This window comes from Ranitomeya imitator, chromosome 3 (genome assembly GCF_032444005.1).
Source record: "Ranitomeya imitator isolate aRanImi1 chromosome 3, aRanImi1.pri, whole genome shotgun sequence".
In the NCBI taxonomy this organism is placed as follows: domain Eukaryota; kingdom Metazoa; phylum Chordata; class Amphibia; order Anura; family Dendrobatidae; genus Ranitomeya; species Ranitomeya imitator.
In genome coordinates this window covers 35,968,948-35,995,522 of record NC_091284.1, presented here as the reverse complement: position 1 = coordinate 35,995,522, position 26,575 = coordinate 35,968,948, and the positions used below count along the sequence as shown (strand labels likewise).

Genomic DNA, 26,575 nt, shown 5'->3' with positions numbered 1-26,575 from the left:
TTACTATTGATGCAGCCTATGCAGCGCCAATAGTAAAAACATCGAATGTTAAAAATAATAAAAAATGATTATATACTCACCTACGCCGCCTTTCCCGCTCCTCGCGATGCAACCGGCATGTTCCGGTCGAACGGATGGTCCGCGACGTCAGCACACCCTGGGACCGGAAGATGCCACCTGCACACCACACAGGCGACAGTGCTACAACGCGCCTGCGGAAGGTGAGTATATGTTTATTTTTTATTTTTTTAACCTGTGTCATACGTGGCTGGGCAATATACTACATAGCTGGGCAATATACTACATGGGCTGTGCAATATGCTACGTGGCTGGGCAATATACTACGTCACTGGGCAATATACTACATGGCTCTGTGCTGTATACTACATCACTGGGCAATATACTATGTCACTGGGCAATATACTATGTCACTGGGCAATATACTATGTCACTGGGCAATATACTACGTCACTGGGCAATATACTATGTCACTGGGCAATATACTATGTCACTGGGCAATATACTACGTCGCTGGGCAATATACTACGTGGCTGGGCAATATACTACGTGGACATACATATTCTAGAATACCCGATGCGTTAGAATCGGGCAACCATCTAGTATATATATATATATATGCGCTCTGCACATTCAACTTCAATGTTCAAAGCGCAGTAATCCATAAGACATTTTTTCTGATGAACTGTGCAGACGCAGCAGTAAAGCCCCATGTGGTCGTTCATGCATCATGGACATCTGAATGAGGCTTTCACTGACATAAGAGTCAGTGTTCAGAGCACAGGATCGTGATGTTATTTCAGCTGTGATCTGAACACTGCGGTGTGTCTCCCTGAATTACTGTGTATCTAATTCCATCCAGTTTTATGCATTTTGAGAATCTAATTCCTGCCTGTCCAACTCCTTCCATGCTTTGAGTGCCTCATGCCGTCCTCGCATCGTGTGCCCGTGGCCCACCTCGCGTCGAATGCCCGTGGCCCTCCTCGCATGGAATGCCCGTCGGCCCTCCTCGCGTCGAATGCCCGTCGGCCCTCCTCGCGTCGAATGCCCGTCGGCCCTCCTCGCCTGGAATGCCCGTCGGTCCCTCTCGCCTGGAATGCCCGTCGGCCCCGCTCGCCTGGAATGCCAGTCGGCCCTGCTCGCCTGGAATGCCCGTCGGCCCTCCTCGCCTGGAATGCCCGTCGGCCCTCCTCGCGTCGAATGCCAGTCGGCCCTCCTCGCGTCGAATGCCCGTCGGCCCTCCTCGCCTGGAATGCCCGTCGGCCCTCCTCGCCTGGTATGCCCGTCGGCCCTCCTCGCCTGGAATGCCCGTCGGCCCTCCTCGCCTGGAATGCCCGTCGGCCCTCCTCGCCTGGAATGCCCGTCGGCCCTCCTCGCCTGGAATGCCCGTCGGCCCTCCTCGCGTCGAATGCCCGTCGGCCCTCCTCGCGTCGAATGCCCGTCGGCCCTCCTCGCGTCGAATGCCCGTCGGCCCTCCTCGCGTCGAATGCCCGTCGGCCCTCCTCGCGTCGAATGCCCGTCGGCCCTCCTCGCGTCGAATGCCCGTCGGCCCTCCTCGCGTCGAATGCCCGTCGGCCCTCCTCGCGTCGAATGCCCGTCGGCCCTCCTCGCCTGGAATGCCCGTCGGCCCTCCTCGCGTCGAATGCCCGTCGGCCCTCCTCGCCTGGAATGCCCGTCGGCCCTCCTCGCCTGGAATGCCCGTCGGCCCTCCTCGCCTGGAATGCCCGTCGGCCCTCCTCGCGTCGAATGCCCGTCGGCCCTCCTCGCGTCGAATGCCCGTCGGCCCTCCTCGCGACGAATGCCCGTCGGCCCTCCTCGCGTCGAATGCCCGTCGGCCCTCCTCGCCTGGAATGCCCGTCGGCCCTCCTCGCGTCGAATGCCCGTCGGCCCTCCTCGCGTCGAATGCCCGTCGGCCCTCCTCGCCTGGAATGCCCGTCGGCCCTCCTCGCCTGGAATGCCCGTCGGCCCTGCTCGCCTGGAATGCCCGTCGGCCCTGCTCGCCTGGAATGCCCGTCGGCCCTGCTCGCCTGGAATGCCCGTCGGCCCTGCTCGCCTGGAATGCCCGTCGGCCCTCCTCGCCTGGAATGCCCGTCGGCCCTCCTCGCCTGGAATGCCCGTCGGCCCTCCTCGCCTGGAATGCCCGTCGGCCCTCCTCGCCTGGAATGCCCGTCGGCCCTCCTCGCCTGGAATGCCCGTCGGCCCTCCTCGCCTGGAATGCCCGTCGGCCCTCCTCGCCTGGAATGCCCTCCTCGCCTGGAATGCCCGTCGGCCCTCCTCGCCTGGAATGCCCGTCAGCCCTCCTCGCGTCGAATGCCCTTCGGCCCTCCTCGCGTCGAATGCCCGTCGGCCCTCCTCGCCTGGAATGCCCGTCGGTCCCTCTCGCCTGGAATGCCCGTCGGCCCTGCTCGCCTGGAATGCCCGTCGGCCCTGCTCGCCTGGAATGCCCGTCGGCCCTCCTCGCCTGGAATGCCCGTCGGCCCTCCTCGCGTCGAATGCCCGTCGGCCCTCCTCGCGTCGAATGCCCGTCGGCCCTCCTCGCGTCGAATGCCCGTCGGCCCTCCTCGCGTCGAATGCCCGTCGGCCCTCCTCGCGTCGAATGCCCGTCGGCCCTCCTCGCGTCGAATGCCCGTCGGCCCTCCTCGCGTCGAATGCCCGTCGGCCCTCCTCGCGTCGAATGCCCGTCGGCCCTCCTCGCGTCGAATGCCCGTCGGCCCTCCTCGCGTCGAATGCCCGTCGGCCCTCCTCGCGTCGAATGCCCGTCGGCCCTCCTCGCGTCGAATGCCCGTCGGCCCTCCTCGCGTCGAATGCCCGTCGGCCCTCCTAGCGTCGAATGCCCGTCGGCCCTCCTCGCGTCGAATGCCCGTCGGCCCTCCTAGCGTCGAATGCCCGTCGGCCCTCCTCGCGTCGAATGCCCGTCGGCCCTCCTCGCGTCGAATGCCCGTCGGCCCTCCTCGCGTCGAATGCCCGTCGGCCCTCCTCGCCTGGAATGCCCGTCGGCCCTGCTCGCCTGGAATGCCCGTCGGCCCTCGCCTGGAATGCCCGTCGGCCCTCCTCGCCTGGAATGCCCGTCGGCCCTCCTCGCCTGGAATGCCCGTCGGCCCTCCTCGCCTGGAATGCCCGTCGGCCCTGCTCGCCTGGAATGCCCGTCGGCCCTGCTCGCCTGGAATGCCCGTCGGTTATTGGCCCCCTCCCAGAATAAGAACATCAGCCCTCAGCTTCCCCAGAAATTGTGCATCTGTTAGATGCGCCAGTTTCGGCGTTTATCCTCGGCTCTTCCCACTTCTCCATAAGTGACCTCATTTTACAAACTACACCCCCCAATCAATTCTTCTAGGGGTGCAGTGACACCACAGGTGTGTTACAGAATTTTATACCATTGGGGCGGTGAAAAAAAAAATATTTTTTGATACAAAAATTTTGTTTTAGCCCCAGATATTACATTTTCACTCTGGGAGATGGGTAAAAATGTCACCAAAATTTGTCGAACAATTTATGCTGAACGTGGCAATGCCTCATATGTGGCTGTGCAGTGCTGCAGTGCTTGGAATGGAAGGCAAGCTATTTGACTTTTGGAGAACAAGCTATCGTACAATAGTTTGCAGACTCCTTATACAGAGCCCCTAAGTGCCAAAAGAGAAGAATCCCCCCTCAAGTGACCCCATTTTGGGAATTACACCCCTCTGGAAATATATCTACAAGTGCAAAGACTTATTTTGACTCCATAGATGTTTGCCATAAATAAGCAGCTGCCATTGTAATGCCCATAAATTGTAGTGCCTAGTACGTTGTACCCAGCTTCAGGAGACGTGGTCCCCGTAAATTAGGCGGGATCTCATTACTAGAGAGATGCCAAACGTGGATGCAGTTTAGGCACACTTTCGTGCTCAGGAGGGGCTCAAAAGCGAAGGGGGGGGGGGGGCATTTGGATTTGGGAGTATGTAATTTGCTGGATTTCCTTTAGGGGGTGAGGAACCAGAGCGCTTTTCCTGAGCGTTTGTGCTGCCAGTAACGTGGAAGCCCCTATATTTCCATTGACAGATGACAGATCTGAGTGAGGACTTGCTTTTTTGTGGATTAATTTGAAGCTTTTGTTGGGAACATTTTGCATAACAATTTGGATCACATTTGTCCGGCTTTCTACGCTGAGCACTTACTTTGGGGTTTCCATCTAAGGCTGGTCACACTTGCGAATGCAATGCGAGAAACTCGTGCAAATCTCTTGCATCAACACCCGGCACTGCCGCCGGCGCTTGAGACCGAAGCGTTCAGCTGCATAGAAATATATGCAGCTGCATAGAAATACATGCAGCCGCACGCTCCGGTCCCGAGTACTGGCGGCAGTGCCGCGTATTGACGCGAGAGACTCGCGCTGCACTCGCAAGTGTGACCCCGGCCTAAGTCTCCAAGTAACATGATTCAGATGAAACCCCGAGGGATCCATTCACTATAATGAGGCAGCAGAGTTACTCTGGACTCCTTTTGGCCTCTGTTCAGCAGTGTCCTATTTTTCAGAAGTGCACAAAACTGGCGGTCCCCGCTTTTATGCACACCTAAAAAGACGGACACTTCTGTGTCACAGATCCTATGGCATCCACAGTGCCTCCATCTGCCTCATTATTGGGAATCTTCCTTGGGGGTTTCTGTCTGAATCACACATTTCAGAGATTTACATGGAAACCTAGGTGTAAATGCTCAGCGCACAATGCAGGATAAATGTGTGCCGAGCCTTACTGCGATCTTTGGGAGGCAGAATGAACAAATCAATAGCAGGTTAGAATTTTATTTTATTTATTTTTATGCCATTCCTCATGTGATTAGACAACTTTATTCTTCTGGTTGGTGCGATTAGAGCGATACCAGGTTTATATCGGGTTTTTATGTTTGGCTTCTGTCACACACTAAAATATACTTTTTTGCAAAAACAAGTTTTGTTTAGTTTTTTATGCCATTCACTGTGTGGTAAAATTGATAAGGAAGCTTTATTATTCTGGTCAGTACGATTACAGCGATACCACATTTATATTTTTAATGTTTTGGTGCTTTTACTCAATGAAAACTGTTTTATAGAAAAAAAAATACCGTATATACTCGAGTATAAGCTGAGATTTTCAGCCCACTTTTTTGGGCTGAAAGTCCCCCTCTCGGCTTATACTCGAGTCATACGCAAGGGTCAGAGGGGGAGCGGGGGCTGTGTAATTATACTTACCTTCTCCTGGCGCGGTCGCTGCGCGTCCCTGCTTCTTCCAGCGCTGCAGTTTCTTCCTGTACTGAGCGGTCACATGGTACCGCTCATTACAGTAATGAATATGCGGCTCCACCTCCCATAGAGGTGGAGCTGCATATTCATTACTGTAATGAGCGGTAACGGTGACCGTTCACTACAGGAAAAAAATGCGGCGCCGGGGAACAGACCTGCAGCGACAGCGCCAGGAGCAGGTAAGTATGATGGGGGGCAGTGCGCGATACTCACCTGCTCCTCATGCCATCAGCTGCGGCGCCGCTGTGTCTTCCGTGTCCTCTGCAGTGACGCTCAGGTCAGAGGGCGCGGTGACGCGATTAGTTCGCGCCGCCCTCTTCCTGAATGTCGGTGCAGAGGATGAGAAGACACAGCAGCGGTCAGCGGTGGAACGGGAAAGGTGAGTATGTAATTTTTTTATTTTTTTAATCGCAGCAACAGCTTTTGGGCCAAATATCTGTATGGAGCATGTTATGTGGCCATGTGCAGCATTATATGGGGGCAAATGTCTGTATGGGGCATCTTATCCGGCCATGTGCAGCATTATATGGGGGCAAATGTCTGTATGGGGCATCTTATCCGGCCATGTGCAGTATTATATGGGGGCAAATGTCTGTATGGGGCATCTTATCCGGCCATGTGCAGCATTATATGGGGCAAATATCTGTATGGGGCATCTTATCCGGCCATGTGCAGCATTATATGGGGGCAAATATCTGTATGGGGCATCTTATCCGGCCATGTGCAGCATTATATGGGAGCAAATATCTGTATGGGGCATCTTATCCGGCCATGTGCAGCATTATATGGGGGCAAATATCTGTATGGAGCATCTTATGTGGCCATGTGCAGCATGATATGGGGCAAATATCTGTATGGAGCATCTTATGTGGCCATGTGCAGCAATATATGGGGGCAAATGTCTGTATGGAGCATCTTATGTGGCCATGTGCAGCATTATATGGGGCAAATATCTGTATGGAGCATCTTATGTGGCCATGTGCAGCATTATATGGGGCAAATATCTGTATGGAGCATCTTATGGGGCCATGTGCAGCATTATATGGGGCAAATATCTGTATGGAGCATCTTATCCGGCCATGTGCAGCATTATATGGGGGCAAATATCTGTATGGAGCATCTTGTGTGGCCATGTGCAGCATTATATGGGGCAAATATCTGTATGGAGCATCTTATGTGGCCATGTGCAGCATTATATGGGGCAAATATCTGTATGGAGCATCTTATGTGGCCATGTGCAGCATTATATGGGGCAAATATCTGTATGGAGCATCTTATGTGGCCATGTGTTGCATTATATGGGGCAAATATCTGTATGGAGCATCTTATGTGGCCATGTGCAGCATTATATGGGGCAAATATCTGTATGGAGCATCTTATGTGGTCATGTGCAGCATTATATGGGGCAAATATCTGTATGGAGCATCTTATCCGGCCATGTGCAGCATTATATGGGGCAAATATCTGTATGGAGCATCTTATGTGGCAATGTGCAGCATTATATGGGGCAAATATCTGTATGGAGCATCTTATGTGGCCATGTGCAGCATTATATGGGGGCAACTATCTGTATGGGGCATCTTATGTGGCCATGTGCAGCATTATATGGGGGCAAATATCTGTATGGGGCATCTTATCCGGCCATGTGCAGCATTATATGGGGGCAAATATCTGTATGGAGCATCTTGTGTGGCCATGTGCAGCATTATATGGGGCAAATATCTGTATGGAGCATCTTATGTGGCCATGTGCAGCATTATATGGGGCAAATATCTGTATGGAGCATCTTATGTGGCCATGTGCAGCATTATATGGGGCAAATATCTGTATGGAGCATCTTATGGGGCCATGTGCAGCATTATATGGGGCAAATGTCTGTATGGGGCATCTTATGTGGCCATGTGCAGCATTATATGGGGCAAATATCTGTATGGGACATCTTATGTGGCCATGTGCAGCATGATATGGGGGCAACTATCTGTATGGGGCTACTTATGTGGCCATGTGCAGCATCATATGGGGGCAAATATCTGTATGGGGCATCTTATGGGGCCATGTGTAGCATTATATGGGGCAAATATCTGTATGGGGCATCTTGTGTGGCCATGTGCAGCATTATATGGGGCAAATATCTGTATGGAGCATCTTATGTGGCCATGTGCAGCATTATATGGGGCAAATATCTGTATGGAGCATCTTATGTGGCCATGTGCAGCATTATATGGGGCAAATATCTGTATGGGACATCTTATGTGGCCATGTGCAGCATTATATGGGGCAAATATCTGTATGGAGCATCTTATGGGGCCATGTGCAGCATTATATGGGGCACATATCTGTATGGAGCATCTTATGGGGCCATGTGCAGCATTATATGGGGCAAATATCTGTATGGAGCATCTTATGTGGCCATGTGCAGCATGATATGGGGGCAAATATCTGTATGGGGCATCTTATGTGGCCATGTGCAGCATTATATGGGGCAAATATCTGTATGGGGCATCTTATGTGGCCATGTGCAGCATGATATGGGGGCAAATATCTGTATGGGGCATCTTATCCGGCCATGTGCAGCATTATATGGGGCAAATATCTATATGGGGCATCTTATGTGGCCATGTGCAGCATTATATGGGGGCAAATATCTGTATGGAGCATCTTATGTGGCCATGTGCAGCATTATATGGGGCAAATATCTGTATGGGGCATCTTATGTGGCCATGTGCAGCATTATATGGGGCAAATGTCTGTATGGAGCATCTTATGTGGCCATGTGCAGCATTATATGGGGCAAATATCTGTATGGAGCATCTTATGTGGCCATGTGCAGCATTATATGGGGCAAATATCTGTATGGAGCATCTTATCCGGCCATGTGCAGCATTATATGGGGGCAAATATCTGTATGGAGCATCTTGTGTGGCCATGTGCAGCATTATATGGGGCAAATATCTGTATGGAGCATCTTATGTGGCCATGTGCAGCATTATATGGGGCAAATATCTGTATGGAGCATCTTATGTGGCCATGTGCAGCATTATATGGGGCAAATATCTGTATGGAGCATCTTATGTGGCCATGTGTTGCATTATATGGGGCAAATATCTGTATGGAGCATCTTATGTGGCCATGTGCAGCATTATATGGGGCAAATATCTGTATGGAGCATCTTATGTGGCCATGTGCAGCATTATATGGGGCAAATATCTGTATGGAGCATCTTATCCGGCCATGTGCAGCATTATATGGGGCAAATATCTGTATGGAGCATCTTATGTGGCCATGTGCAGCATTATATGGGGCAAATATCTGTATGGAGCATCTTATGTGGCCATGTGCAGCATTATATGGGGGCAACTATCTGTATGGGGCATCTTATGTGGCCATGTGCAGCATTATATGGGGGCAAATATCTGTATGGGGCATCTTATGTGGCCATGTGCAGCATTATATGGGGCAAATATCTGTATGGAGCATCTTATCCGGCCATGTGCAGCATTATATGGGGCAAATATCTGTATGGAGCATCTTATCCGGCCATGTGCAGCATTATATGGGGGCAAATATCTGTATGGAGCATCTTGTGTGGCCATGTGCAGCATTATATGGGGCAAATATCTGTATGGAGCATCTTATGTGGCCATGTGCAGCATTATATGGGGCAAATATCTGTATGGAGCATCTTATGTGGCCATGTGCAGCATTATATGGGGCAAATATCTGTATGGAGCATCTTATGGGGCCATGTGCAGCATTATATGGGGCAAATATCTGTATGGAGCATCTTATCCGGCCATGTGCAGCATTATATGGGGGCAAATATCTGTATGGAGCATCTTGTGTGGCCATGTGCAGCATTATATGGGGCAAATATCTGTATGGAGCATCTTATGTGGCCATGTGCAGCATTATATGGGGCAAATATCTGTATGGAGCATCTTATGTGGCCATGTGCAGCATTATATGGGGCAAATATCTGTATGGAGCATCTTATATGGCCATGTGTTGCATTATATGGGGCAAATATCTGTATGGAGCATCTTATGTGGCCATGTGCAGCATTATATGGGGCAAATATCTGTATGGAGCATCTTATGTGGTCATGTGCAGCATTATATGGGGCAAATATCTGTATGGAGCATCTTATCCGGCCATGTGCAGCATTATATGGGGCAAATATCTGTATGGAGCATCTTATGTGGCAATGTGCAGCATTATATGGGGCAAATATCTGTATGGAGCATCTTATGTGGCCATGTGCAGCATTATATGGGGGCAACTATCTGTATGGGGCATCTTATGTGGCCATGTGCAGCATTATATGGGGGCAAATATCTGTATGGGGCATCTTATCCGGCCATGTGCAGCATTATATGGGGGCAAATATCTGTATGGAGCATCTTGTGTGGCCATGTGCAGCATTATATGGGGCAAATATCTGTATGGAGCATCTTATGTGGCCATGTGCAGCATTATATGGGGCAAATATCTGTATGGAGCATCTTATGTGGCCATGTGCAGCATTATATGGGGCAAATATCTGTATGGAGCATCTTATGGGGCCATGTGCAGCATTATATGGGGCAAATGTCTGTATGGGGCATCTTATGTGGCCATGTGCAGCATTATATGGGGCAAATATCTGTATGGGACATCTTATGTGGCCATGTGCAGCATGATATGGGGGCAACTATCTGTATGGGGCTACTTATGTGGCCATGTGCAGCATCATATGGGGGCAAATATCTGTATGGGGCATCTTATGGGGCCATGTGTAGCATTATATGGGGCAAATATCTGTATGGGGCATCTTGTGTGGCCATGTGCAGCATTATATGGGGCAAATATCTGTATGGAGCATCTTATGTGGCCATGTGCAGCATTATATGGGGCAAATATCTGTATGGAGCATCTTATGTGGCCATGTGCAGCATTATATGGGGCAAATATCTGTATGGGACATCTTATGTGGCCATGTGCAGCATTATATGGGGCAAATATCTGTATGGAGCATCTTATGTGGCCATGTGCAGCATTATATGGGGCAAATATCTGTATGGAGCATCTTATGGGGCCATGTGCAGCATTATATGGGGCACATATCTGTATGGAGCATCTTATGGGGCCATGTGCAGCATTATATGGGGCAAATATCTGTATGGAGCATCTTATGTGGCCATGTGCAGCATGATATGGGGGCAAATATCTGTATGGGGCATCTTATGTGGCCATGTGCAGCATTATATGGGGCAAATATCTGTATGGGGCATCTTATGTGGCCATGTGCAGCATGATATGGGGGCAAATATCTGTATGGGGCATCTTATCCGGCCATGTGCAGCATTATATGGGGCAAATATCTATATGGGGCATCTTATGTGGCCATGTGCAGCATTATATGGGGGCAAATATCTGTATGGAGCATCTTATGTGGCCATGTGCAGCATTATATGGGGCAAATATCTGTATGGGGCATCTTATGTGGCCATGTGCAGCATTATATGGGGCAAATGTCTGTATGGAGCATCTTATGTGGCCATGTGCAGCATTATATGGGGCAAATATCTGTATGGAGCATCTTATGTGGCCATGTGCAGCATTATATGGGGCAAATATCTGTATGGAGCATCTTATCCGGCCATGTGCAGCATTATATGGGGGCAAATATCTGTATGGAGCATCTTGTGTGGCCATGTGCAGCATTATATGGGGCAAATATCTGTATGGAGCATCTTATGTGGCCATGTGCAGCATTATATGGGGCAAATATCTGTATGGAGCATCTTATGTGGCCATGTGCAGCATTATATGGGGCAAATATCTGTATGGAGCATCTTATGTGGCCATGTGTTGCATTATATGGGGCAAATATCTGTATGGAGCATCTTATGTGGCCATGTGCAGCATTATATGGGGCAAATATCTGTATGGAGCATCTTATGTGGCCATGTGCAGCATTATATGGGGCAAATATCTGTATGGAGCATCTTATCCGGCCATGTGCAGCATTATATGGGGCAAATATCTGTATGGAGCATCTTATGTGGCCATGTGCAGCATTATATGGGGCAAATATCTGTATGGAGCATCTTATGTGGCCATGTGCAGCATTATATGGGGGCAACTATCTGTATGGGGCATCTTATGTGGCCATGTGCAGCATTATATGGGGGCAAATATCTGTATGGGGCATCTTATGTGGCCATGTGCAGCATTATATGGGGCAAATATCTGTATGGAGCATCTTATCCGGCCATGTGCAGCATTATATGGGGCAAATATCTGTATGGAGCATCTTATCCGGCCATGTGCAGCATTATATGGGGGCAAATATCTGTATGGAGCATCTTGTGTGGCCATGTGCAGCATTATATGGGGCAAATATCTGTATGGAGCATCTTATGTGGCCATGTGCAGCATTATATGGGGCAAATATCTGTATGGAGCATCTTATGTGGCCATGTGCAGCATTATATGGGGCAAATATCTGTATGGAGCATCTTATGGGGCCATGTGCAGCATTATATGGGGCAAATGTCTGTATGGGGCATCTTATGTGGCCATGTGCAGCATTATATGGGGCAAATATCTGTATGGGACATCTTATGTGGCCATGTGCAGCATGATATGGGGGCAACTATCTGTATGGGGCTACTTATGTGGCCATGTGCAGCATCATATGGGGGCAAATATCTGTATGGGGCATCTTATGGGGCCATGTGTAGCATTATATGGGGCAAATATCTGTATGGGGCATCTTGTGTGGCCATGTGCAGCATTATATGGGGCAAATATCTGTATGGAGCATCTTATGTGGCCATGTACAGCATTATATGGGGCAAATATCTGTATGGAGCATCTTATGTGGCCATGTGCAGCATTATATGGGGCAAATATCTGTATGGAGCATCTTATGTGGCCATGTGCAGCATTATATGGGGCAAATATCTGTATGGAGCATCTTATGTGGCCATGTGCAGCATTATATGGGGCAAATATCTGTATGGAGCATCTTATGGGGCCATGTGCAGCATTATATGGGGCAAATATCTGTATGGAGCATCCTATGGGGCCATGTGCAGCATTATATGGGGCACATATCTGTATGGAGCATCTTATGTGGCCATGTGCAGCATTATATGGGGCAAATATCTGTATGGAGCATCTTATGTGGCCATGTGCAGCATGATATGGGGGCAAATATCTGTATGGGGCATCTTATGTGGCCATGTGCAGCATTATATGGGGCAAATATCTGTATGGGGCATCTTATCCGGCCATGTGCAGCATTATATGGGGCAAATATCTATATGGGGCATCTTATGTGGCCATGTGCAGCATTATATGGGGGCAAATATCTGTATGGAGCATCTTATGTGGCCATGTGCAGCATTATATGGGGCAAATATCTGTATGGGGCATCTTATGTGGCCATGTGCAGCATTATATGGGGCAAATATCTGTATGGAGCATCTTATGTGGCCATGTGCAGCATTATATGGGGCAAATATCTGTATGGAGCATCTTATGTGGCCATGTGCAGCATTATATGGGGGCAACTATCTGTATGGGGCATCTTATGTGGCCATGTGCAGCATTATATGGGGTCAAATATCTGTATGGGGCATCTTATCCGGCCATGTGCAGCATTATATGGGGGCAAATATCTGTATGGAGCATCTTGTGTGGCCATGTGCAGCATTATATGGGGCAAATATCTGTATGGAGCATCTTATGTGGCCATGTGCAGCATTATATGGGGCAAATATCTGTATGGAGCATCTTATGTGGCCATGTGTTGCATTATATGGGGCAAATATCTGTATGGAGCATCTTATGTGGCCATGTGCAGCATGATATGGGGGCAAATATCTGTATGGGGCATCTTATGTGGCCATGTGCAGCATTATATGGGGCAAATATCTGTATGGGACATCTTATGTGGCCATGTGCAGCATGATATGGGGGCAACTATCTGTATGGGGCTACTTATGTGGCCATGTGCAGCATCATATGGGGGCAAATATCTGTATGGGGCATCTTATGGGGCCATGTGTAGCATTATATGGGGCAAATATCTGTATGGGGCATCTTGTGTGGCCATGTGCAGCATTATATGGGGCAAATATCTGTATGGAGCATCTTATGTGGCCATGTGCAGCATTATATGGGGCAAATATCTGTATGGAGCATCTTATGTGGCCATGTGCAGCATTATATGGGGCAAATATCTGTATGGAGCATCTTATGTGGCCATGTGCAGCATTATATGGGGCAAATATCTGTATGGAGCATCTTATGTGGCCATGTGCAGCATTATATGGGGCAAATATCTGTATGGAGCATCTTATGGGGCCATGTGCAGCATTATATGGGGCACATATCTGTATGGAGCATCTTATGGGGCCATGTGCAGCATTATATGGGGCAAATATCTGTATGGAGCATCTTATGTGGCCATGTGCAGCATGATATGGGGGCAAATATCTGTATGGGGCATCTTATGTGGCCATGTGCAGCATTATATGGGGCAAATATCTGTATGGGGCATCTTATGTGGCCATGTGCAGCATGATATGGGGGCAAATATCTGTATGGGGCATCTTATCCGGCCATGTGCAGCATTATATGGGGCAAATATCTATATGGGGCATCTTATGTGGCCATGTGCAGCATTATATGGGGCAAATATCTATATGGGGCATCTTATGTGGCCATGTGCAGCATGATATGGGGGCAAATATCTGTATGGAGCATCTTATGTGGCCATGTGCAGCATGATATGTGGCAAATATCTGTATGGAGCATCTTATGGGCCATAATCCACATTTGTGCAGCATTATATGGGGCATATTTTAATATGGAGCATCTTATGGGGCCCATCATGAACTGTATGGAGCATTATATGGGGCTCCTGATTCAATATGGATATTCAAAAACACTTAACCTACTGATGTCTCAATTAATTTTATTTATGACATTGTCAGCTAAAGCAATTTTATTTACATTTGTCTTTTTGATCACTTTTTATTCCACTTTTTTATCAGCATGTGATGAAAATGCCTATTTTTTCCACTCTTTATTTTTTTCGGTGTTAACTGAAGCTGATAACTAGTGAGACCGTTTTATAGATCGGGTTTTAATGGATGCAGCAAATATGTGTACTTTGCTTATTTTTGTTTTTCGATAAATATATTTTTCTTAATCATTGTTACAAATGTTTACTTAACTCAGAATTTAAAGTTCTGCAGCTTTCGGAAATCTGTGTTGTTTTTTTTTCTTCCTTTCACGGGAAATATTGTTTAACTTCCAAAGTTTTACTTTATGTGCGCGACTCATAAAAGGTTTATTGCCTGTTTTGTCTCTTTTTGCTGCTGCAAAATTGACAAAAATTTAGAAGTAAATGTATCAACAAAGTTCTGTTGTAATGAATTATATACAGTACCCATGTCAGAATTCGAGGGTGAGGTCATGCGGAGGTTCTGCCCGCAAGGTATTAACAGGTAAAACTTGTTCAACATGCGGAAAAACCATCAGAATACCATTTCAAAACTGCATGCTTTCCACTTTTTTTTTTTTTTTCCCGCCACCCTCTTGTAATAAATAGCGCGCCCATCTCTGCTTTTCAACACTGCACATAGGAGTTAAGTATGCCGACAGATACAACCGGGACACAGGTCCTTCTAATTCATAGACTTGTCAGATTTTATTGATTATTCTGCAGATATATGCCGAAAACAGATATTTATGCTATTGGTTATAGATGCACAATATTATTTATATTTTTTGTATGTATTTTTGCAAATAAGTTTTGTGAGTGGTCATTTAATATATATATTTTTTTATTTATTTTTATATACAGGGGCACTATCGCTTCTGTGAAGCCCTTTACTCACTTGGGGAAACAGAACGTGCCGTGTCATCCAATAAAAAGGCGCAGGACTTATGCCGATATTGCCCTGATGGTATTCGAGATCTGATCCAGCAGCAAGACAAATTCATGCAAGAAGATGTGCCGTTGATTTGGCCAGGTGGGATATGATACTGTTTTAGTATTTTATATGCATTTTTTTTTCTTTGGTGGCTGTTCACATTATGTTATCTGTTGTTATCTGCTCTTGGGCTCCCTCTTGTGGTTTCTAGTGGTATGGCTGCTCCTTGGAGTTAGCTGTCATCAGCTGCCTCCACTTATCGTCTCTTCTGCTCGGCTATTTAAGTCTGGCTCTATCTTCAGCCAGTGCCACTTGTAAATGGTTCCTGGTTGGATTCACATCTCTTTGGAGTTCCCTGTTATCCTGACCAGTTCAGCTAAGTTTTTGCTTGCCCTTTTCTGTCCATAGATTGTGGACTTTTCCCATTCTGTGCTTTCTATGTTTGTCCAGCTTATCAGTGTAAATTAATTCTGTCTTGCTGGAAGCTCTGGGAGGCAGATTTGCCCTCCACACCTTTATTCAGGTGTGGAGATTTTTTTGTAAACTCTGCGTGGATTTTTGTAGTGTTTTATACTGACCGCACAGTATTCCATCCTGTCCTATCTATTTAGTTAGACTGGCCTCCTGTGCTCATCCTGGTTTCATTCTGTGTATGTCTTTTCCCTCTCCACTCACAGTCATTATTTGTGGGGGGCTAATCTATCCTTTGGGGATTTTCTCTGAGGCAAGATAGCTTTCCTGCTTCTATCTTTAGGGGTAGTTAGCTCTTAGGCTGTGACGAGGTGCCTAGGGAGATTTAGGAGCATTCCACGGCTACTTCTAGTGTTGTGTTGAGCTTAGGGACTGCGGTCAGTACAGTTACCACGTCCTTCAGAGCTCGTTCCATGTTGCTCCTAGACCACCGTATCATAACAGTTATCCTACCTGGTCAGGACTGTGTTGGGGGTTTCCTACCTGGTCAGTATTGTGTTGGGGGTTTCCTACCTGGTCAGGACTGTGTTGGGGGTTTCCTACCTGATCAGGACTGTGTTGGGAGTTTCCTACCTGGTCAGGACTGTGTTGGGGGTTTCCTACCTGGTCAGGACTGTGTTGGGGGTTTCCTACCTGGTCAGGACTGTGTTGGGGGTTTCCTACCTGGTCAGGACTGTGTTGGGAGGTTTCCATCTGGACGCTAAAAAAAAAAAACCTGGTAATGATTTATTGGGCATCAAAACTTATTAATTTGCTACATCCGTCATGTATTTCATCCTTTCCAAGTTCATACAAATCAGGAGTATACCGATCCCCCATTAACCAGAAATCCGAAAAGCAGAGGACCCTATTAGAACATTTTTACATTTGGCAGTAGTGCCATCTTTTGGATCTCAGCTTCACAAAAGTAATTTATTCATTTATTTTTATTTATTTTTTTAGATCCGATATGACAGTCATGAGAAATCTAGTGTAGAAGTCATATGTAAATCAAACAGGAAGTGCACTGGGGGCGTGGAAGAAGCGGTCTAAGTACATTGACACGCCCCCAGGGCACTTCCAGACGGATTTCCATATGGCTTCTGCTCTAGATTTCTCATGTCTGGCGTAAGAAAGTGTTTGAGAGCTTTACAAAAGTCCGAAAAGACGCTTTAGACAATTCCTTTTTGAAGCAAGGAGGTGTCCAGATGACAGGGCAGTAGGTAGTCTGGGACCTACAACATAAGGGGCTTTTTATACGCGGTTAAACATTTTAGAACAAATCAAACAGTGATAGAACATGACAACATTTATGAGCGTTGCGACAAACTGCATTATATAATCCTATAACTTCCATGTTCCTTTTAGCTAATATCATTACTCACATAATTGTTTTAGTTTACTCGCATAACTTTCCAAAATTGACAGTTCTATGGTCCTGTTTTCTATTCCAATTCATCATATATACGATTCACTACCATAAAATACCACTTATTAATGATCACAGTGCCCTGCGGCTGTGCCGATTAGCCTCCCTGGGCTCCCTCCATACTTACTAATGGCACTGAGGTCATTTTATATCTCTATTCTGGGCAAGAGACTCCGCTCTTTTAGTAAAGCTTGTTGATTGTCCAAGATGGTTGGTGACCGTAACCTGGCTGTTCAGTGTATGATGTCTGGCCATTCTCTTCCTTCTGGCACATCGGATTCCTAAGCACTTATGCTGCCATATATGCAAACATGATGACTGGTTCCTTCCAACAAGTAAAGCTAGATTTTGCCTGTTTTAAAATTTTGTATAAATAATCTAAAAATTGGAAATATTAGTGTGGAGAAAATAAAGTACCTACATTTGCTCTTATGTAGTAATAAGCGAACGTGCTTGGATAACGTGTCATCTGAGTATGTTGGGCGTGCTCGGAGAATATATTCGAGTCCCCGTGGCTGCATGTTTTGCCGCGGTAGACAGTCGCAACACATACTTGGATTGTCTATGTGTTAGACAATTCCGGCATGTGTTGCGGCTGTTTACCGCCGCAAAACATGCAGCCGCGGGGACTCGAAAATATTATCCGAGCACGCCCAAGAAACTTGGATATCATGTTATCCAAGCACATTCTCATCACTACTCATATACGGTATATACATTGTGATATTATTATTTTTTAGCGGAAAAAGTGAAGAAAGATTCTAAAAAGAAAAGTACCAACAGGAAAAAGTGAGTATTCTGCATTATAACCATAGTAAGTAGTGATTTTTATTTTTGTTTTATGAGAACTCATGCATAATAGCAGGAAATGTAGGGGTTTAAAATGTATATATATATATTATCTCTTTTTTTTCAATTAGTGTTTCTTTAGCATTGCTCAAAATAATAAAAAAGATGGTGACCATTGTGTACAATAATTTTGTTAGGTTGAGTTTTTTTTTATATTAATTCATAGATGAGGTACAATTCCTTCGTTGCCGGTGTATAGGACAGTGGTATCATATCCATCTACCGGTAATTGTTTGGTATTTGCTTTCCCTCTGGCGTACAATTTCTAAAACGAGTTGATTTAACAACTACCATTTTTTGCATGATTATTGTTAAGATACGTGTAATAATGGTACCATCAGAGTTACCCCCCATTACTAGTGACAGTATATACCCTCAGTAAACTCTTGAATATATGTGATAGCTATAGGACACCCCCTCAGCTCCCCAGCGATCGCAGGAGCTTGGTTCTGTAGCGCCCTATCTTCAGTGTTCGGTGTCCGGTCCATTCGTGTTCTGTGGGACTGTCGGAAATAGTGGAGAGCGGTTCTCTCTCTGGTTGTCCCATAATGTACGGACCAGAGGCTGAGCATGCACAGGTCTTCTACTTTCAGCATGGAGCTCTGCAAAGCTGGGTTCCTGTGATCCAGAGCTCCACCATCAGGGGTGCCAGGATCCCAGTGTTTACACCTCCAGCAGTTTTTTGTTTTCTTTTATATAAATAATACATTATTACTTATCGTTAATTCATAGTATACATGACTGTCCCAGGCTACAGACCCCCACGATGATTATTCCTAGCAATATATCATAACTGCATAACATAGGAGCACCCCAGGCTCCTTTATGGTGACAGATCCAAACTCAATATAGCATTTCTCTTAGAAGAAAATATACCTGTTTTCATCTTTTGCTGAAATCAGGACTACTTGAGTAACACGTCTGTTCATGAACTAACCTATATGCCTCAAAGTCCCATTCACACAGGTTGATAAGAACAATCTCTCATTAGCCAATATAAATTCGCCACTGATTAGCCAATAAATTATTTTTTATGCCTGCATGAAAATTGACAACATGTTGAGCGTTGTAAACCATAAGTGTGCTGTCTGGAACATATATCTAGACAGAACTAATGTTTTAAAGGGAACCTGTCGCCATTCTCATGCTACCTGAACCACGGTAAACCTGAATCTGCCATCGGTTGTGTAGTTGTATCCAGTAATGTTTTACTCTAACACTTGGGTATCGTGACGGCTCTGGTCTTTCATCGCCAGACATGATACCACGACCATATCTAGTTGATCGCGGGCACCTTTCTTCTCGTCACGACCTTCTTTCGCAAGGTCCCCTATTTTATCCCACTTTATCTGAGCTGCTGTTGAAGCTGAGGTTCTGGTCTGTCTGACTTTGCTTTCCTGACCATGCTGAGAGTTCGTGTGTCCTTTGGTTGCAGGACCCCCGTCCTTGTTCTACATCAGGGCAAGGTGGACCTACACTCTGTGCCTACTTTTTTCCCAAAAGAGGTCTCTGCCTTCTCAACAATGAGGAAATCATTCTCTCATATTTAGCTCATTCCCGGGATTGTTCTCTCCAGTTCTGATCTGGTTAGGACCTATGTCTTCCGATTTTTCTTTTCATGGTCCCTGACTACGCAAGAGCCTGTCAGCCTCCAAGTCGAAGCTTGTCAAGTCCGCAGACAAATATTCACCCTTTCAGGTCACTGCTCATTCCACAAGGACGGTTGTGGCCTCCTGGGCTGTCAGGCGGCCTCCACCCCACTCCTTTGTCCAAACGATTCCTCATGTTCTACAAAATCCGCTCTTTGATGTCTAGATATGCCAGATGTTGGCACAAGGTGATGCTGTATTCTAGCACGTCCATATGGTCACCTGTTTTTTTTCCCACCCGTTGGGTTTGCTGTAGGATGACTATGTCAGTGGAACATTTGTATCTTCTTTTTGGTCAGTTCATTCATGTGTATTTTTCTTTATCCTTCAAGGGTTGCAGAACAGTTGACATCTCCTTCAGAAAATAAGGACTTAAAGGATGCACAAAGCAAATCGCAAGATCTTGTGAATAAGGTAGGTATTACTCTTTATGTATACATACGCATTTGTGTGTTATATATATTATTTTCTATCTTTGTTGTCATACACCTTTCGTTTGTAAGATGCTAGAGGACCTGTTGGACCTACTCGAAAATAAATGAATGTTTTCTTTGTAACAAATTCATTGTTATGATCCTGAAAATTTGTGAACACATTTCCAAGTTGGTGTTACCTTTTCCCGTGTCAGTAGGATGTTTCCGCATTGATGGGGTAGATGAGATTCTGGGAAGCGACATGTCCCATTGTGAAGGGGAAAGGTAGAACTAGCGAAGTCTGGCTAGTCTCATCCCTTGTCTGGCTTTATCTTGTGTTGTGTAGGACTTAATATAATTTATAGGGTTATTCCTATCTTCATCCATGGATATTGTCAGACAGAGCTCTTTTGGAATGCATTGCTCTTAAAATTTGACACCATTCTTGGGCTATTAACACTTTATAGTTTGTTGCCTTGGAGTCCGACCACTGCTGCGTTCTAGCTTGTAAGCACTGGGCTAAAGCTGGACAGGATTAGCCCCAAAACAATGCTCATAAGTTCAATAGAAAAGCTCTTGTAAGCTCTTTTCATGTTCTTCTGTCTAGCAGTGGGGGCCCATCTCTTACGAAATTAGAAAAGTTTTACGTTCTCGTTGATAGAATTGGGGACGCAGTACCATGGTTATAGGCTGAGGCTGGTACAAGGTAGAAAATAATTCTTGGCTTAGCCCGGCAAGCTATGCCCTCTCCTAGGACACCAGGCAGCTCTGTTTTAGCCTAGTGTCCATAAGAGGCAGACACAATATTCTCAGGTCTGGTGCAATTTTAAATTTTTTTTTTTTGTCTTTTTTTTTTTACGTGGGCTGGATGTCTTATACCTTCCTTCACATAGCCCAGGGAGGACGCACTGTGCAGCCTGCGGGTGCCTATATCACAGTGGTCACCTGCTCTCCCAATCGCTGCCTTGCAGTGAAGTGCCGATATCGCCACTCCTCTCTTTTGGGGGTTACTACTAACTAACGAATCTTTGCATCTCTTTGCTTTCCCTTTCTTATTTTGTGGTCCCTCTCTCCCTTTCTAACTCTGAAAAGCTGCCATTGTGATCTCCCAAATCCCCAGGGAGAATCTGCTGGCTTTGACTGCCTCTTTCTGCACGAGGAAGCCCCTTTTAGGCGCCCTCGCCTCAGCTGCCCACCGAAAATCTTTCCTGGTCTGACACGCTCTGACGTGTCTTACAGGCGCATTCACAGTGACTTTTTACAGTGACTTTTTATTCCCCTTCCCACCTTTGGCACTTCATTTTCGCTCCATGGCTGCACCCATTCTTCCCCCTTAATGTTTGAATTAAGAGTGTTCTCGGCATGTCATCTTGTTTGTTTTTGGGTGGGAGAATTCTTTCTTTGTCATCAAAATCGCTCTATGGGGATTATCATATTCTTTTTTAAGAATTCCCATCATCCTTCATGAATTCTTCTTGCTCTTTTTTGTAAACGCCTCTGCAAGTGTCCTAAACGCCGTCCTTAACTCAGAAATGCTTTAGCCAGGCAATCGTTCCCAAGATTGTTGGCCATTTTAATACTCTACCCCAAAGACACAGGCAGTCCCTGACACAAGGCTGATTCACCCACCCTACCAATACCAGGTCTCTGGCGGGACCCTCCAAGAACGTAAACTTTTCAGTTCTAAGCCTCCTTAGCCGGGCTCTTTCTCCCTTCCTTTTTTTTCTTCCCCTGATACAGAAACTTCTGCCCTCTCCAAAGACTTGTTTTGTCTTGTGTTTCATACCAGCTCTGAAACAGTCCAGGAAAACTGCTTGTCATCGCCACGTAATGTTGGACATTCTAAGATGTTGTGACTGTTCCAAATTAAATTGTAAAATCCAAGTAGGTACAGGAAAGTCACGTAGACAAACACTTATGTATCTGAACAGAACTTTGTTTATTAAAGCATCGTTTCAGGTTTACGTAGGTTTTTTTCTGGACATACATTGTAACAATATACCGGTAATTGGATCAGCCTATCTGTACATATGTGCTGGCATTAGCATATATACATATAATTGATTAAAGTTAATATCATCTACGCTCACCTTTTGGGGTCTAGGTGTGGCTCTCACTTCTTTACTCTCACTTTCCTGTTGCCTCGAAGTCCCGTTAGACAAAGAAATTCCCGAGTCTCCTTATCTCAAAAACACTCCATTTTGGAAAGCAAGAAGATGCACGTAGAATAACCAAAAAGGAGTCAAGCTGGATAAATCACTCCTGCTCTCACAGGCTTCTTGTTATTCCTACACTGCTCAGTTTCATTCTGATGTGGAAGAGCTTTGGAGGATTTTTGTAAATTTTGAGGACTCAAATGGAACTTCTCCAGTTAGTGATCACATCTCCAAAGCCAGGAGGACGTCGATCTTATGTGGGTATCCGCAGTGTGTTTTCTGCTTTTCTCATCCACAGATCTATCCGTTAATTCTTCCATTTTATTCCAATTTGCTGCCCTTTTCTATTCGTAATAGTCCTCGAGGTCTTTTTCCTGGTCCATGTTCCCCCTTGGGGCATTTCTCTGGGCCAGGGAGATAGAGATAATCGCATACCTAGATCATCCTCAAGGAAAGGCCCCAATTTTGGCACCATGGCTATTCAGACCTGGGTACTGAACATCAGTGGGGGTTGTTTTTTGTTTTGTTTTTTTGTTTCATTTTTTTCCCTGTTTCATTTATCCAAATTGTGGACCTCAGGCCATTAGATTATTGCTTCCTCGCCTAATGTCCCTTTCTTCTTTGGTATGTGCACGAGGATTTTCACCTCTTGATATTTCCACTCTAGGGTTTCTCCCATTTTGACTGTTGATTTAGCCCTAAGGCTAAATGCTTACGTGCTAGAACTTTGTCTTTTCCAGCACTCTCATCTGTAAGCAGGTTACACTACCATCTTTCAGTGGGTTTCGCAACTTGACCCTCGTTACTTGCATCCTGACCACCCATGAGTTACCTTCTCTACTTTCCCTGCTGGTCTGCATTACTATTTCGTAGTCTCTCCCTGGATGGTGACGTTTCTTGGGGCTATTTCCCTCTTCCCGCAAGGCAAATGGGGGTTTAACTTTATGGCGGATAGCTCGTTTGTCATGTGAGACAGTGGATTTAGTGCCTACACCTTCTATTATTTCCCCCCCATCATCCTATGTCATCCCTTCTCCCGAAGGTAGTTTATTAACTTTTACCAGCAATGTTGCGCTCCTCCTCCCATCCTCTGAGCCGTATTCCTCCTTTTGATTTCCACCACAGCGTTCTGGGCTTTGGGGAATCAAGTTATCCTTCTCCAGGTCTACAGATCTTCTCCCATATTCTGGCAAGTCCACGTGGTAAGTCTTTTGCCCAACTTCCAGGACATCTCGCGGTCCTCTGCCCCCCAAAGTTACTAACGACAAAATTGGATTTATTTACATTTTCGTTGCATACATTGGGCGATACAGATCCCACCCTGTTCTATCGTCCCAGGATCTGATCCGTTTCCTTTGGTCGGTTCCCCGCCCCCCACATATTGCCAGCCTCCTCATGTCTGGGCCCATTGTACTAATGTATTCAATGAGAGAGGGATTTTACAGTAATTAGTGCAAATATTCCATCATTTCAATGACTACTGAAATTTTAACAAGCAGTAAATTGCAAAACTGCTTTTATTTCAAAGCATTGTCCAACAATATCCATTAATGAAGATGGGAATAATTGTTTAATTGTTTATTTGTTCTGCAAACTGAGTGCTAGATCATGAAAAAATAACGACGTAGATGCAGAATAAGATGAGAAGTTTAGAAGGATTGCTGGACTCATGTCCTTGGCCATTTTTTGTTTTTTTGCAGATTGGCTTATAAATGCTGTTTTTGTAGATCTTCTTTTTTGTGTGGGGGAATCAAGTGAGAAACCCCACAACAAACAACTCTAGCCTTTTATTTTCCAGTGTTTACCGTAAAGTATACATAAAGACTTTCACGGATGCGGTCATATCAATTCGGTTCAGAGGGATGAATTGAATTATTTTATTTTTTATCGGGGGTTTCTTTTTTTCTTTTTCTTGGACTAGCAATAAAAACTCTTGCGAAAAGTGTGTGTCTTGTAGTAAGGAGGCAGCTTCCTCTGATTGAGGACAATGCTGACATTTGACCCCATCACTTTTTTACACTGACAGGAATTTTTAATCAGTAGGAAATGTTTTTTCCTTTCTTATTAGCTGCTGTCTTAACCTGGATTGTGTCCTGTAGTCCGAAAAACATAGTGCTTGTTTAAATCTGCTACACATCTGTATGGGTGTAAGAAGTGTGTGCCTCTTATTAAACAGCTAGTGCAAAATGTCCCAAATTTATGAAGATTTATTTATCTTGTCTGATATGTCGCCCGTGGTGTTTATGGTTTATACCTAATGGTATCTAAAGCGCCAGACGTTCTCCCAAAAAAATTTGATTACAGCAGGGGTGGGGAGCCTCCTTCCATACTTTCCTCCTGTCCCGGGGCAGATTCCCGAGATCCAGATTACTTGGGTCAGTGAACGCTGTGGCGCATGCAATAAAGTATTAAAACCTTACGCTAGCCAGTGACCACTTGAAGACGTACAGTGAGGAGGTGTAGTCAACCTTTTCTGCACTCCTTGCCCACCAACGGAGACCACTGTGACAGCCCCAGCATCTATTGTAATCTATATGGCTAAGGACCAGCCAAGGCCTCTCCTGGGGTGCGTGTGCCCCCCATCCCTCGCCCCTCCCGGGACGCGTGTGCCCGCCCCTCCCGGGACGCGTGTGCCCGCCCCTCCCGGGACGCGTGTGCCCGCCCCTCCCGGGACGCGTGTGCCCGCCCCTCCCGGGACGCGGGATGCGTGTGCCTGCCCCTCCCGGGACACTTGTGGTTTCACTTTTTGTATTGAAGAACTGAATTAGATTAACTTTTTGATGATATTCTAATTTTGTGAGAAGCACCTGTACATGCCAAGGCACAAAATAATTACGTGACAATTTTGTATAAATGGAAATCTAAGATCCTTTCCTTGGATGATGAATATTATAGTGATATTTTTGGCTCTCATTTATATGTTTCGCCTGCTAGTAACAATATGATGATTCAGCTATATATTAAACATCAGAGCTATATTACACCTGTTAAGCTGAAGAAAATGGGCAGATCCCACGATGGTTGTTTTACTATCTTATATTTTTAAAATGAATCTCTCTACTGCAAGAAAAATGATTGTCGTCCGATGGATGGATACGATGTCCTCCGAGCCATGCTATGTGAATTAAACTCACAAATATAATATTGTCCTTTTAACACCTTACTGATAAAAACAGGAAATGTCCAAATAAATTTGATAGATATGGGGTCCATTGACCCGTGAAAGCGCTAGTAGGCGCGAAACGGCCGTCGTCAAGCTTCTGCCCACTCCTGTCCTCACTCCCCTGGCCAACATGCTTTTTCACTACAAATAAAGAGCGGAATTTCTACAAAAGAACGGTGAGTGCTATCTGCTTTTCTTTGGAAGGTCCATGGATCAGATCTCCACAGACAGGGGTCTTCCCCAGGCCATTAGCGCTCCCATATGAGACTTGGTTGAAACCTGATAACATTCTAAGAAATTGTCAATTAATTTAAGGTTACTCTTCTATGTACTGGTCATCGAGTCAAGATGGTCAGATTTGTTTATCATTATACTGAAATGACAAATGCATATAGTCTCCTACTCATTTTAGTCTTTGATATGTCGGCAACTATCAGGACTAGTTTTGGGGAATGTTTATTTGATGTATAACTGTGCTTGATGGCCAGCAAACTCGCCTGGCCTTGTGGAGGGTGTCAATGACTGCCTTCTGGACATTTGTCAAGTCCGCAGTCTTCCCCATGATTGTGGAGCTATTGAAACAGACTAAGGGACCTTTTTAAACACTTAGGAAGATTTTGCAGGTGTTTTTGTTAATGATTCTAATTTGCTGAGATAATGACTTTTGAGTTTTCATTGGCTGTAAGCCATAATCATCAGCATTAACAGAAATAGATCACTCGGTTTGTAATGACTCTATATAATGAGTTTCACTTTTTGTATAGAAGACCTGAAATAAATGAACTTTTTGATGATATTCTAATTTTGTGAGGAGCACTTTTATAAGCGAGGAATAGTTTACAGATAAGGCCTCCAGGGCCTTGAGAACTAATAATCCCAATTATAGGGAAAGAAGAGGAGACCTCCCGCTCCAAATATTGAGATTGAAATACATATCTTTTCTAAAGAAGTTTTGTAAAAAAAAAATGAGAATTTGGCAATTGGAATGTTGGTTCTAAATATGCAAAAGAACAGAACACATTACTCTGGAGGAGGTGACCAATATTCACTATGCCCCCAAAATTTTATAATGTGCAGAATGATGCCATACTAGGGTTTCCAGAGGGATTTCCTATAATTACAGGAAAAATATAGGGTAGTCAGCTCACCATCCTGGGCATAGAAAATTTGGCGTTTCCAAACCCACGCACGGATCAAGTCAGAGCAACTGTAGTAGAAGCAAGATGTGGAGGATGCGATCCAGCGAAAGAGAGGCTTCA

General features: G+C 45.8%; 1 protein-coding gene across 1 annotated transcript in view; it reads left to right on the top strand.

The window, feature by feature from the left end:
• The window catches only part of TTC3 (tetratricopeptide repeat domain 3), a 200,066-nt gene that overhangs the window by 58,679 nt on the left and 114,812 nt on the right, over positions 1–26,575 (top strand). The window contains exons 12-14 of the mRNA XM_069760756.1: positions 15,138–15,306; positions 17,827–17,875; positions 19,917–19,998. Of these exons, the coding sequence (XP_069616857.1) occupies positions 15,138–15,306; positions 17,827–17,875; positions 19,917–19,998 (300 nt within the window). The remainder of the gene's footprint in view (positions 1–15,137; positions 15,307–17,826; positions 17,876–19,916; positions 19,999–26,575) is intronic.